The sequence below is a fragment of the Triturus cristatus genome, chromosome 3_2, assembly GCF_964204655.1.
Source record: "Triturus cristatus chromosome 3_2, aTriCri1.1, whole genome shotgun sequence".
Lineage (NCBI taxonomy): Eukaryota > Metazoa > Chordata > Amphibia > Caudata > Salamandridae > Triturus > Triturus cristatus.
In genome coordinates, this window is record NC_140584.1 from 616,532,148 (window position 1) to 616,545,312 (window position 13,165).

The 13,165-nt window shown below is 45.5% G+C and overlaps 1 protein-coding gene across 1 annotated transcript in view; it reads right to left on the reverse strand.

Annotated features, from left to right (window-relative positions):
- Positions 1-13,165, reverse strand: part of DDB1 (damage specific DNA binding protein 1) — a 990,203-nt gene that overhangs the window by 84,250 nt on the left and 892,788 nt on the right. Inside the window, exons 24-25 of the mRNA XM_085648506.1 lie at positions 12,170-12,339; positions 11,374-11,476 (exon numbers count right to left, since the gene is read on the reverse strand). Coding sequence (XP_085504632.1) covers positions 11,374-11,476; positions 12,170-12,339 — 273 coding nt within the window. The remainder of the gene's footprint in view (positions 1-11,373; positions 11,477-12,169; positions 12,340-13,165) is intronic.

Here is a 13,165-nt window from a genome sequence, read left to right on the forward strand (position 1 = left end):
AAGTCATCTTGGGGACCTTTCCCTAAGAATGTCATAAACGCCCCTAGTTTACGTGTGGAGTGAGCTCTAGGGGGAATGGTTAAGGTGCGTTTCGCTTTAGATTAGCATGTTTGGAAGCATTTAACAATTCACCTTGCAATCCCCGTTTTTCAGATAGGATTGCCTATATGAGGTGGGGAGAAAGCTACAAAAAGTTATTTAGTCTTTCCAAAGGATGTTTTTCTTTCAATTTAGTCAAGTATTGCTCTTTTTACGTCTAGCGTGTGAAGAGCCTGTTCTGCTACTGAGCCTGGTAGAGAGAAAAACACTGGGAGCTCTACAGACTGGTTAAGGTGGAAAGGAGACACTACTTTAGGTAGAAATTTTGGATTAGTCCTAAGAACCACGTTGTTATGATGAATTTGCAGAAATGGTTCTTGTATGGTTAATGCCTGGAGTTCACTGACTGAGAGGTGAATGCAACCAGTAAAGCTACTTTCCAGGTGAGAAATTGTAATTTGCATTTATGCAGAGGTTCTAAAGGGGGACCCATGAGTCTGGTAAGACCACATTTAAGTTCCATACTGGAGAGGGTGAAACTCTAGGTGGGATTATTCTTTTGAGTCCTTCCATAAATGCTTTCATAGCTGGTACTCTAAACAAAGAAAAATGTCTGTTTTGGAGATAGGCTGCTAATGCAGCGAGATGTAGTCGAATGTATGTATACGCTAGGTAACATTGTTGTAGATGCAAAAGGTAACCGATGATGTTTTGAATGGAAGCATCTAATGTGTTGATTTTGTTATTTGTACAGTAAATTACAAATCTTTTCCACATTGCGGCACAGCACGCTCTAGTGGCAGGACGTCTAGCCTGTTTAATGTTGTTCATGCAGTCTGGCAGGAGATTGAGGTAGCCAAACTCGAGCGCTGGGATGCCCAAGGGTAACCACGCGCTATACAAGACTCAATAATAATAAAGGTTTCAGGAGCCAGATTGCAATGTTGAGTTGACTGGGATCTAGAGGCCTTGTCTCTCCATGGTTCTGAGTGAGAAGCTTGGGTGAGAAACGTAGCTTTTGATGCAGAACTACTGATAGTTCCAAGAGGGTTGTGAACCATGGCTGTTGGGCCCATGTTGGTGCAACCAGGATCATTGTGAGGGAATGCTGTTTGAGCTTCCGAACCACTAGCGAAATGAGTGCGAGGCACAGAAAAGCATAAGCAAATTTGTCTGACCAGTTCATCCATAGCGCATTGCCTTTGGACAATGGGTGTGGATACCTGGATGCAAAGCTTTGGCATTTTGCGTTTAGGTGTGTGGCGAACATGTCTATTTCAGGGTAGCCCCACATTTGAAAGAATGGAAGCAGAACTTGAGGATGAAGTTCCCCTTCGTGGATCTGCTGTCTTTGATGACTGAGCAGATCTGCAATTTGATTGTGTACTCCTGGGAGGTGTTCTGCAAAGAGGTATATGTTTTGCAGAATGGCCCATCTCCATATGCTTTGAGCTAGGTGTGAAAGCTGCAGAGTGTGTGTGTGTGTCCCGGTTTTTTGTATGTAATACATTGCTGTCATGTTGGCTATACGGATCAGGGCTGCTTTGCTTACGAGGTGGAGTTGAAAGGATTTAAACGCTAGGAAGATCGCTAGCAATTCCAGATAATGTATGTGGTATTGTTCTTGTTGCGAGGTCCATATGCCCTGAATGGTATGATTTTGAAGAGAAGCTCCGCAGCCGGTGAGCGATGCGTCTGTTGTGAGCACCATCTGTGGAACCGGGTTGAGGAACGGCTACCCTTTGGAAAGGTTTTGAGTGTTCCACCACTGCAGAGAGCGAAGTGTGCGGCTGTCCACCAACACCAAATCGGTCAGCTGACCTTGAGCCTGGTTCCACTTATGTGCCAAACACTCCTGTAAGGGACGCATCTGGAGTCTTCCGTAAGGGACGATGAGAATGCAAGAGGCCATCATCCCCGATCAACTGCATGAACACTCGAGCTGGTAATGAGCGTTGAGGCGTACATTTTGATAGGAGGGCTTGCATGGTGCTAATTCTGACTGGGTTGGGATATGCTAGAGCTTTTGAAGTGTTTATTGTAGATCCTAGATATTATTGTGTTGTGGACGGTTGGAGATGGGATTTGGAGAGGTTGACTGTGAATCCCAAATTGTGAAGCAACTATATTGTTTTGAATGTGTGTTGAACACAGCTGCTGTGTGGCTTGGCTTTTATGAGCCAGTCATCCGGGTAAGGGAAAAAGTGTCATGATTTCGGCCCCCATGCGCCTGCAAAACTACACCTCCCAGAAAACCCAGCGAAAAGAGGGGGAGGAGCCAAGGGGTTAAAATCGCCTCCGATACGCGCAACGTTGTGCGTAATTGACGTTAGGAGAGTAACTGACGAGCAGATGCTCGCAGCCCGGTGTTTCCCGTGGGTGGTGTTCCACGCCGCGGATTTCTGGAGTCAAGGAGTTGGTGTTGTCGGCCGAGGACTCGGCATCTCAGCGGCAGTAGAGGATTGTGGCTGGCGAGACCGGGTGGCTGCTGAATGAAGCAGGACCGTCGGCTTTGTCGTTTCATTTTCCGAGGAGCGAGAAAGGACGCCTCCAGCGGTGCGAGGTTTACGGACTAGAGCGGACAGATAAACCAACCGCAAGTATTCCTGAAGCTTGGCTGGCACCCGGGGGAAATGGGGCGTGGGTTCTGACCTTAGTTTCCTGCCAACAATTCTAGCACGTATCTCAGCGAGTGTTATATTCCGATTGGGATTGAGTTATGAGATAATCAAAGTCCGAAGTTCATTTCGAAATTCATTTAAGTTGCATCGTTTGTTTCTTGGAGCAGCTTGACATTTTTAGGCGGATTGGCATTTAGACAGCGGCTGTTCTTGGAAGCGGAAGTTAGTTTCCGTAAAGCAGTTTTGAATGGCAAAACTTTGTGTTCTCGTTCTGGGTACCTTCTGAGAGTAAGAGGGTACTCGGCCAGAGATCTATTTCACGCCATACCAATATATCCACTTTATCAGGGCGGCTCATGCCTTACCAAGGAAAAAGGCAAATCAAACATGTACTTTGATGGTGTGAATGGGTTTAAAGTGGTGCACGACAGTAATAAAGGTTTTGGTGTGTATGTGAGCGCCCAGATAGTATTCAGTTGTTCAGAGAAGTGAATGCAAATTAGTGAGACCTACTGAGAGTAGAAGTCTATTTACTGCATTGTATGTTTTGTTGTCTATTAACTTTCTTTACAGGTTCTACTCCGTGCTGTTCCCATCCTTCCCTTCCCTCGCTTGACTGCTCCAGTCTTCCGTGCCTTTCGTGCAGGAAGTTGGTGACGTCGAGAGATGGACCCCATATAGCGTCGCCCGAATCCTGAGGAGTATCGGACCTGGGCCTGATTCCTAACAAAAAGTGAATATGTTCTCTTCGTAAGTGAGCCACCACTACTGCGAGGCACTTGAAGAGACTGGGTGCTGTGGTTACTCCGAATAGGAGGACTTTGAATTGGTAGTGTTCGCTATTTATCACAAACCTGAGGTATTTCCTGTAATTGGGGTGAATGGGAATATGAGAGTAGGCGTTCTTTAAATCCAGAGTGGAAAGAAAGTCGCCTTGTTGAAGTAGTGGGAGTACCTGTTGTAGAGTGATCATATGGAAATGGTCTGAGTGAATGTATAGATTTAAAGGCCTTAGGTCTGAGAGAGCCGTCCTTTTTTAGGATTACAAAGTACAATGCGCCTTGATGAGGCAAAGGGACTGGTTCTATTTCATGTTTTTGTAACAGGGAAAGAACCGCTTGTTTCAGAAGAGTGAGATGTTCTGAGGACATTGTGCATTCTCTGGGAGGAATGTTTGGTGGAGTACCAGTGAGTTCCAAGCACTAACCATACTGGATAATTTGTCTCACCCACTTGTCTGTTGTAATGGAATTCCAGACAGGTAGGAACTGTGATAGGCGTCCCCTGACATGAGTGAAATGGTCGGGGGTAGTGGGGGGAAGTCACTGCTTGGTTGCAGGGGAAGTGTGGGTGGAATTATTTTTGCCTCTTCCCCATTGTTGTTTCCTCTATATCCTCCTCGAAAGTACCCTCGGGAGGAGGAAGGTTGATTTTGATTTTTGTAAGTAGAGGAGGTATTCTCTGATGACACTGTTTTGGAACCACCCCTATAAAAGGAGCGACAAAAGGGGCCTCTGTTGTAGGGCTGCCATAGATTGGCAGTTTCTGTATCTTTCTTCATTTTTTCTAACGAAGAGTCTACATTTGGAACAAAAAGATGTTGTTCGTCAAATGGCTGGTTTAGTATAGCTGACTGTACCTCTTGCTTGAATCAGGAGTTTCGAAGCCAAGCATGGCGGCGTAGCAAGATGCTGGTGTTAATGCAACGGAATACTGTGTCAGCGGCATCTAGTTCACATTTTTTTGAGGTGTTTGTAATTAATTTACCCTCTTGATCGAGGTCATTGGCTTTACCCTTGTATTGATCTGGTAAATGCTGTATTACCTTTACTAGTTCATCATAGTGCGCTCTGACATAGCGTGCTAGGAGGGCTTGCACATTGGTAATACGCCAACTATTAGCGGCCAGTGACACAATTTGTTTGCCTGAAGCATCTATAAGCTTTGACCCCTTATCAGGGGAGGTGTGTCGCCTGTGGCTTGTGAATTGGCTCGCTTGCGGGCATTAGATACAACAAGGGAGTGCAGGGGGACTTGACCTCTAATATAAACTGGGTCCGTTAGAGCAGCTTTATATTTTTGATCAACTCTTGGGGTGAGGATTAGTGCTCTAACTGGGTGCTTGAATACTTCATCACTATGCTTTAGCATGCCTTTTAACATTGGCAATGTATTTGTAGATTTTTGGGATGGAGGTAATGTTTCCATGAGGAAATCCTCCTCTAGTGTGTCAGTGTGCAATTCCACTCGATGATATAGAGCAGCCCTATTGATAGGTTGTGCGAATCCAATATTCTCATCAGGTGGTGATGGTCTGGAGGGATATAGGTATGGATCATTACTATTGTCTGGGTCTTTAGCATAATCGTCCCATGGATCTGGGTCTTGTGGTATAGTGTGATGGTCATCCCCCATCCTTGTCCCCATACCCATCTGTATCGTCATCTGTGTCATTATCCCCCTGTGGTTCAGGGGAGAAATTAGGTGGTGGTGAGTTATATGGAGATATTAGTACGTTAGGAACAATAGGTGGAGGAGAGGGAGGCATGTAAGGAGGAGAGGTGTTCGTACCCATGTCCTTGTTCTTTTTGAGAGGTATATGGTGTTCCTCTAAAATGTCCTGTTTTTGTTTCTTAGGAGGGTTGCTACAAGATGTCTAGTTGTTGAATCAATATGCAGTTTCTTTTGCTTGGGATCCATTGGTTCTTGTAAAGGAAGTTCTTTAGGTGGTATTTCCTTTCCTTTAGTTGTTTGAGGGTATTTTATGGATCGTGTCTGAAGCCTTAAGAAGAGTGGTCTGTTTTTTCGGACCCGAATCCTTTGGTGCATGTTGCTTGGGCACCGAAGGTTGGTGCAAAGGCTTGTTTTTTGTAATTTTCCGTTCCAAAGGTTTATCTTTAGGTTTTGGATACTTAGGCTTATCTATGGGTTGCGGCTCCGAAGATTTGGGCTTAGTTATTGCCGGATACGAAATTTTTGGTTTATGAGATCTCGGGTCGGAGTCTTTGGATGCCGGTATCGAAGCATCAGATCCATGCTTGGATTTGGTTTTCGGAGCCGCAGATGGTGTTTCGGTACCGTGGGGACGGCTCGATCCTGAGACGAAGGCTTTGTCTTTCGGTTTCATAGCCAGGACGGAGGGTGGGGCATCTGAACCATGTTTTTGGTGTTTCCCTAGTCCCGGGGGCGAAGGTAGTACTGGAGCCTTTATGGGATTTTCGGTGACTTGGGGCTTATTACTCACAGTTCGTTGACCTGGAGTGATGTGCGAGTCTTCCTGCATGTCGGAGTCGTCGGCTTCAGACACGGAGATTTCTTCCTCTTGTTCTGCCCTGTGCTGATGCTACTCACACTGTTCTCCGAAGATGTCCAGCACCGGGCTAGTGCTGCGTCTCATCGCGTGACATCGAGCGAGCCCAATGATCACAAATCGTTTCTTCAATCGGAATGATCGACAGGCCTCGCAGCTACTTTCTTCGTGCTCCGGGGATAGGCACAGATTGCAAACCTCGTGTAGATCTCGGTGTGAAAATTTAGCACCACAACCGGGGCATTTTTTAAATGGAGTCCGCTCCATCGACTGCTGGAGTGGTTGGCACGGGTAGGCCTTGCGGCCCGTGTCGAAGCTCCCGATCGAAGTTGTAGGATTTCAACGATGCACGTCGAAGGGGAAACCCGTGATCGAAACAATACCGTCTAAGGGTAATGATTGCGCGTCAAAGGGGTTCGAAGACTATACCGAACCGGAGCATAGCGATACACATCCGAACCCGATGGAGGAAAAAAATAGTCTGGAAATGGAGTTGATGCCCATGCGCACTATGGATGAGTCACCTACCTCGTGACTACAAAGACTTCTTCCAAGACAGAAAGTGCAAACATCCGATCCAAACACCAGATGGCGATCTATGCATAAGTATACAATCTACAGCTCATATGCCTCGAACACCATGTTCTAGCAGTTTCAGGGTGACTGTTTCAGAATTTTTCTGCAATTTGTATTGCGTCTGCATCTTCTTCTCCGGCCGAGAAGTTTAGATCTACTATTAAGTTATCTCCGGTCTCAGTCATTTTTGTAAAGAAGAGCTTTCCAAGGAAACTAAGATAAGGTGTTAATGCACAATTTAGGAACGTGTCCTTCAAGCTTGATTAATCAACAGCTAATAAATAAGATTTTTCGCCTACTCAGCTGTGGCAGAGATTTTTGCCCACCCACTCCAGACGTCTCTGGTGTTTAGTGAGTAGGGGTCTCTGACAATAGCACAACTGAAATACTCAGATTCTACTGTTAAATAAGTACCCAACCAACGTTGGTGGCACCATGTTGTGTAGTTCCTATACAACCTACAGAGGATCTGCGTGTTTGGATAAACTGTGGGATTGGTGGCACACTGATTCCATGCAACCCCACCGATACGTTCGCCTGTCTGTATCAGCTAGCTCACAGTGCCACTAGAATCTCCTCTTATCAGGGAGAGAATAGTTCCTGCCAACCTCAGAACATGACAACCCTGATCCCTCAGAATCGTGGAAACAATACAATACCTTTCGCTCAGTCACTCGTGCTCACTTAGTTTGTCTCAGAGATACACAGAATAAACATACTGGGCGTTTGTCAATAAGAATTTATTGAACAGTTGTTATTCTAGTGTAGATAGAATAGATGAGTTGCAACAACCATTAGACAGTAGTTGAGATATATGATTAGAAGTACTATGAAAGTAAAAGGGTGGTACAGTTCTACCATTTAGCAGTAATCATTTAGCAGTAATCATGAATATATACAAGTACAAAAAAAATACATGATAAAAGGTGCGTACTCCTATGATGCCTCCCTAACTAGATATACCTAACTACCTAGCATCTGTGTAGGTGTTATGCTAAGAAGACCTCTAGGATTTAGTCAACCCCATTACCCTGGGACCCCGTCCTGGTCTCGAGTTGGATAACCCGCGAGGAATGTTAGACCACGGCGAGCTGGAGTGTCTGCATGCAGGAACTTCAGCGTCTCTGGTCAGTGTGTCAGCCGGAAAGTCTTGGTCTCCTCTGTCCTCCTAAGCAAGATGTGATGTATATATACCCATAGGTCTCCCCAGGGGTCCTACCTTTCTGTGTTACTGTGTCGGCCTAAAGGATGACGTCGGGCCTGAACTTTATACAGAGATATTGTACAGGAGATGACAGTCCTGCTGTGTTTCCAAGTAGCCTCATGCATTATGTATGAGATTCAAACTAGGGAAAAACCCGCGTTCTGAATGCAGTGTCGTATCTAGGTAAAAGGTCAGTCCCTAAGAACCGTTATGTATGTAATGTAGGGAAAAATATGAGTGAAAGGTTACAATGTTACCTGCGCCTTCATAGGTACCTATATGGAATACAACAGTACAACATGTACGTGGAATGTTTAAGTGGCCACATGCCCGGCACAAAGTCGCTACCTACTTTTAACCCTGGTCGCTCACAGTCCTGGCCACGGTGTGGGCGGAGGAGCTCCTCGAGCACCCCAACACTGCTGGATGCTACAGTAAAGTCACAGAGAACCAGTTGCTGCGGGCACCGGAGGCGAGGAATGACAAGGCGAGACCTTATTTTTAATGACCACTGCTTCGTTAAGCTAGAGTTGAAGATGAAGAGCGTTGCAGCCGCACAGGGCAGTTGCGGAGAATGCTGTGCGAGGCCCAGCAGGTTACTCACCAGCATGTACTCTCCTCAACAGTGTACCTACATCGACATTCCTCCCATTAACTGGAGTGTCAGTTGGGCGGAGCGGAACTCCGCAGACTTTTAATGCACCTCCACAGACTTCCGCGTAGTGCAACTCCGTGCACTACCCCCACCCCTAGCCGTGATCAGCTTTAGGGACCGTACTCTCAAAGCCTTCAGTGCAATGGCCTGGCAAATGGAACACAACTTAGTGTCATATTCACGCTCCAGGCACCAGGTGGGGGCCCGTGACCGACATGGTGGGGTGACAGGTGCCACACTGCTTACCCTGAGGTCTTCTTGCTAGATATCCCTAGCACACCAGTAGAAGTCGACAAAAAGTAGAAAAAAGCCTGTAAAAAAATGCAGAATGCGGAAATTAAACAAACTGACGTCAGCGCGCCTGAGTGGCGCTTATATTGATGATGCGGACGTCACGACGACGAAAACGACACTGACGATGTCACGCTGAGCCGACCGACTCCATCTACTGACATGCAGGGGTACTGCTATCGAAAAGCTTCTGGATCCAGCATGACGCCTGAAAGTTCAAAGGTAAGGAATCTGTGGCTAGATATCTCTATCAGATTGGCTAATGCAATCACTGCAGATAACTGTGAGGCCATAGAGACACAGAACTGAATCCTGGTAGGTACAGTGGGGAAAAAGAGCTTGCTTATATATACTGCTTCGAGGTCCCAGACTGTAACAGAAAGCACACTGAATTTGAATATATAAACCATTATTTTAAAACTATTACCCACAGTATAAGATAGGTTGCTGCAGACTGGTTTACTCAGGGCCACTGGAATTATGCACCAGGGGAGCGAAAAACTAAGCAGCAAGGTTGCCGGTATTATGCAGCAGGGAAAGTCAAAATATATGGCACATTTTTTGACAGTATTACTTTAGTACTTTTTATACATGGTAATACTGCTTGGGCAAATATTTTACCTCATTAATACCAGTTTAACAACCAAAGATATAAATAAGCAATAAAAAGGTGACCAGTTAACTTTTGCGAATGGCCTTCCACTGTGAGACATGCCACCACATTTACTAACTTTTTATCCTTTTGTGATAAACATTTTTTTGTTAAAATCTGCAGCTTATGCACAAGATGGTGGATTATATGGCAAATCTATAATTATGCGGAAAAACAGCCGAGTCATAATTCCAGTAGCTCTGGGTTTAGTGTTTAAGACAAAACAAATTCTTTCAAAGCAAATATTTAGCAGTAGGTAATCAAACTTTACCTATGGCAAGCAGTTTAAGTAGCCATTAAAAGGATACTTTCCCAAACTCAATACCCTTATGTCACTTATCATTAAACTTCAAGCGACTACCTCAATTAAGGCTTATAATGGGTCCCAAGCAGCTCTTACATTTGGTGATTACCCAATTGCACACATTTATATTTCTTTCAGGTAAGCAGGCACTTTGGTGAGAAGGCCTATTTCTTCTTTACCTCTCTGCCCCCACCCCCTGCTTCACAACACGATAGTCTTATCTCCCCCCCCCCCCCCCCCCCCCCCTTTCATATTCACCCATGGGCTGTCTTAAAGTCCACATTAACCATTCAGGGAAGCATTTTTTTTTTTTTTTTAAACTAAGTATGGAAAATGGTTTTGTGAAATTAAAAAACACATGGGTACAACGATCCCTATAGAACCTGTCCACTTCGACATGTAGAGGCCATTTTTGGTAACTTGAAGAATGACAGGGCAGCCAGCACGGAAGCATTCAGAAGCATAGTCCTGAAATTTTAGAACCCTGGGGCCTCAAAGTAATAGCCAAGGAGAAAGAGGAAAGGAGAGAGATATCAATGGATAATGTGAAAGACAAGGCTTATAGGAGAGGTGCTATCTGGGGGCTAGTTTTTCAGTCTATAAATGGACAGAGAAAGCTTTCTCAGAGAGATGCCCTGATGAAGATAGCAGCATATGGGAGCTGTCTTTTATGAAAGAGCCAGCACCGACATTAATGTAGCAGGTGCACTGGGACCAACTGTGTAGGGGGGAACTGCACCTTGCTGGAATTAGGGGCTAGGTAACCCTTGTAGCACACAGAACAGAACCCAAGCATGGGGGGAAGACGCGGAAGATGTCGGGCTCTTAAATTTTTGTTTTATTATGCAAAGTGGCAGACAGAATACTTTGAGCCTCAGGACTAGGAGTGGGCAGAGGACGAAGCCTGTTAATTAGGGCTGTAGGTATCATTGGTGCTGCAGGTGCAGTGGCACTGAGACCCAGGAGTCTGATGGCCCAATTATGGCTGTTTTACTATCATTCCTTGATTGCATTAGGGCCCAGTGCACCCTTGCAGTGCCAGTGCTACTTTGGGCCTCAAAACAATGGCCCATGGGAGTTGAATTTTGAAGCAGAGGAGACAGCTTAGCTTGGGCCTCAGAGAGATGACAGAAGGGTAAGGCCCAAGATCTGGCCAATGTTTTTAACAAAGAGCAGAGGAGACTGCCCACTATGCGAGGCAATAGCTATCTTTAGTGGCACTGGACCCAGGGGGTTGAGGGGCCCCTCCCTCAGAATCAAAGTCCTACTTTCTTAGAGGCATGGGGCCTTGCTGGCATTAGAGCCGAGGAAACCCTTGCTGCAAAGTGGGGGCAACATGTGTGAGCTAATTTTTTTCTGAAAGCGACAGTCAATTTCAGGACTAGAGTGATGGTCAGGCATAGTGGGGAAGGCAGAGTGGCAGCATGCTACTCTGGACTGCAGCTATCATTAATGCAGCCGTGCATCTGCATTGGGGTTCCAGAGTGCTAGGGGCTCACACCACCCTAATTATGCGGGGTGGAATTATTTGGTCAGTTTTTCTGTGGCATATTTGCTGTTTTATAATGCTCACATTTAGTGCAGAATTTAAAGCTACACAAAAGTACACCTGGAATTATCGCATACTCCCAGACCCATGCGCTCAGCATTGCCACTACCGTCCCCCCCGAATCTTGGGTCCCAACTTAAATGTCACTCTCTGTAGCTAGATGAAAGGATATAAAGAGTGCTCGATCTTGCCGACGCTCATAATCACTTTGTTGAGTCGATTTTGCACATCAAGCAAAAGATTATACCAGCTCTCCGATAGCGAAGTCACCAGCCCTGTGGAGAATAATAGGTTTTTAGTAAGTGTTGCAGCATTAACACTTCTTAAAGCGCATTCTTCAGGCATAGAGCGGAATTATGTGATTGCAAATTCAGTCTAGGTGACGAACTCCTAGGAGACATCCTCTAGCCTCTGGCTATCAGTATGCACAAACTCTGAAAGCAAGGCCTTTTTACCCAGTTGATACCAAAGGAAGCAGTAGCAGTTCTTAGAGACACGCTAGGAGGCTGTATGAGCTGATAGGGGGTTTTTCAGGTCCAAGGTCAGCCCACAAAAGTAGGGGTACTATTGACAAGGGACAATGAGTCCACTTGCAAAGATAAGCGCAACAGATGTCCCAAACCTTTACCTTGGTGTTCTTGCATCAACCCAAAGCCTAACGCGAAAGATTATTTTGTGGCACCTAAAATTGTTATCAAGAAGGAAAATGCAACATTACCCTCAAACATTGGAGGCGCTTAGCGGGGACTGCACAAGGAAAGAATTCCAGTCTTATTAGCAATGCAGATACATATTATATGGATTGAAACAACGCCAGGAGGTCCGATACCCGGGAGATTGTTAACTGAGTCAAAATACTATGTTTATTTAAAGAATGAACCTACGGTTGCAGTGTTTATTCCGGCAACTGTTTCCCTACAGGCTGTGTTCCTTTGTATTCAATGTGGAAAGAGTGCTGTGCATCTTACCTATCATTCCATTGACGGTGCCGAAGAGCACGGAACCCTGCGTGGGGGTGGAGGACTCTCCAAGGTTCTGCATAACTAATGATCCATGGCAGAACACATTCACAAACTCGCCCAGGTGAAAAAGGCCAACCTCCTGTAAGTGCTGGCGTTCCTCGTCAGTGGTGGCCGCGCTGAAAGGAATAAAGAAGTCAGAGGCAATACAGACAAAAGAGTGTACGCAGATAAGCCTGGCTCAGACATCAGGAGAGTGTGAGAAGAGAGTCCAACGATAGGCACTCAGAGGTGTGCCGCATTCACAGACATCCCTCATCATCCCACAAAAGAATCCCTGGAATTTCACCTGGATCCTGTAACCAGAGGCCAAACAAAGGAGTATAGGGGAAATAAGTCTTCCAAAAGCCAAATATTGCCTTTGTGCCCTGACATCCTCTCTAGCCTGACATTTCACAACTCCTCGCGTCATTCTTCTGCCACCTTCCCCAAAAGTTCTATGTAACCCTCACAAATCCCTTCTGCTACAGTCAAACAAACCCTCAAAACCCAATATAACAAGCATTTGCAATGCAATAGGTCTCTCATTATTAAAGTTTGAGCTATTGGTGTTGCATTATTTAGCAATGCCAAAAGCTCAAACTTTAATAATGCGAGACCTATTGCATTGCAAATGCTTGTTTGGCTAAGGAATTGCTTCTTTCCTGGAAATTAAAGTCCCAAAGAAGAAAACATTCCAACATTTCCGCATCCAGAGCACTAAGGGCTTAGTTTGGAGAGTTAAAAATGGTGGCGCGATATTGCAGGAAGCCATGGGAATCAAACCTATGAAAGGTTTCACCGACTACGGACAAACCTCCTGCTCAGAAGTGATGTATGCAGTTTCCTGGGGCTAACATGCCAAACCCAATTAGACATGTCACTGCATCTAACTTCATTAGAGCATGATTTAGAACTGAAGAAATTGGCTGTGTCTGAGTTCACATGACTGATTATTCGAAGGTT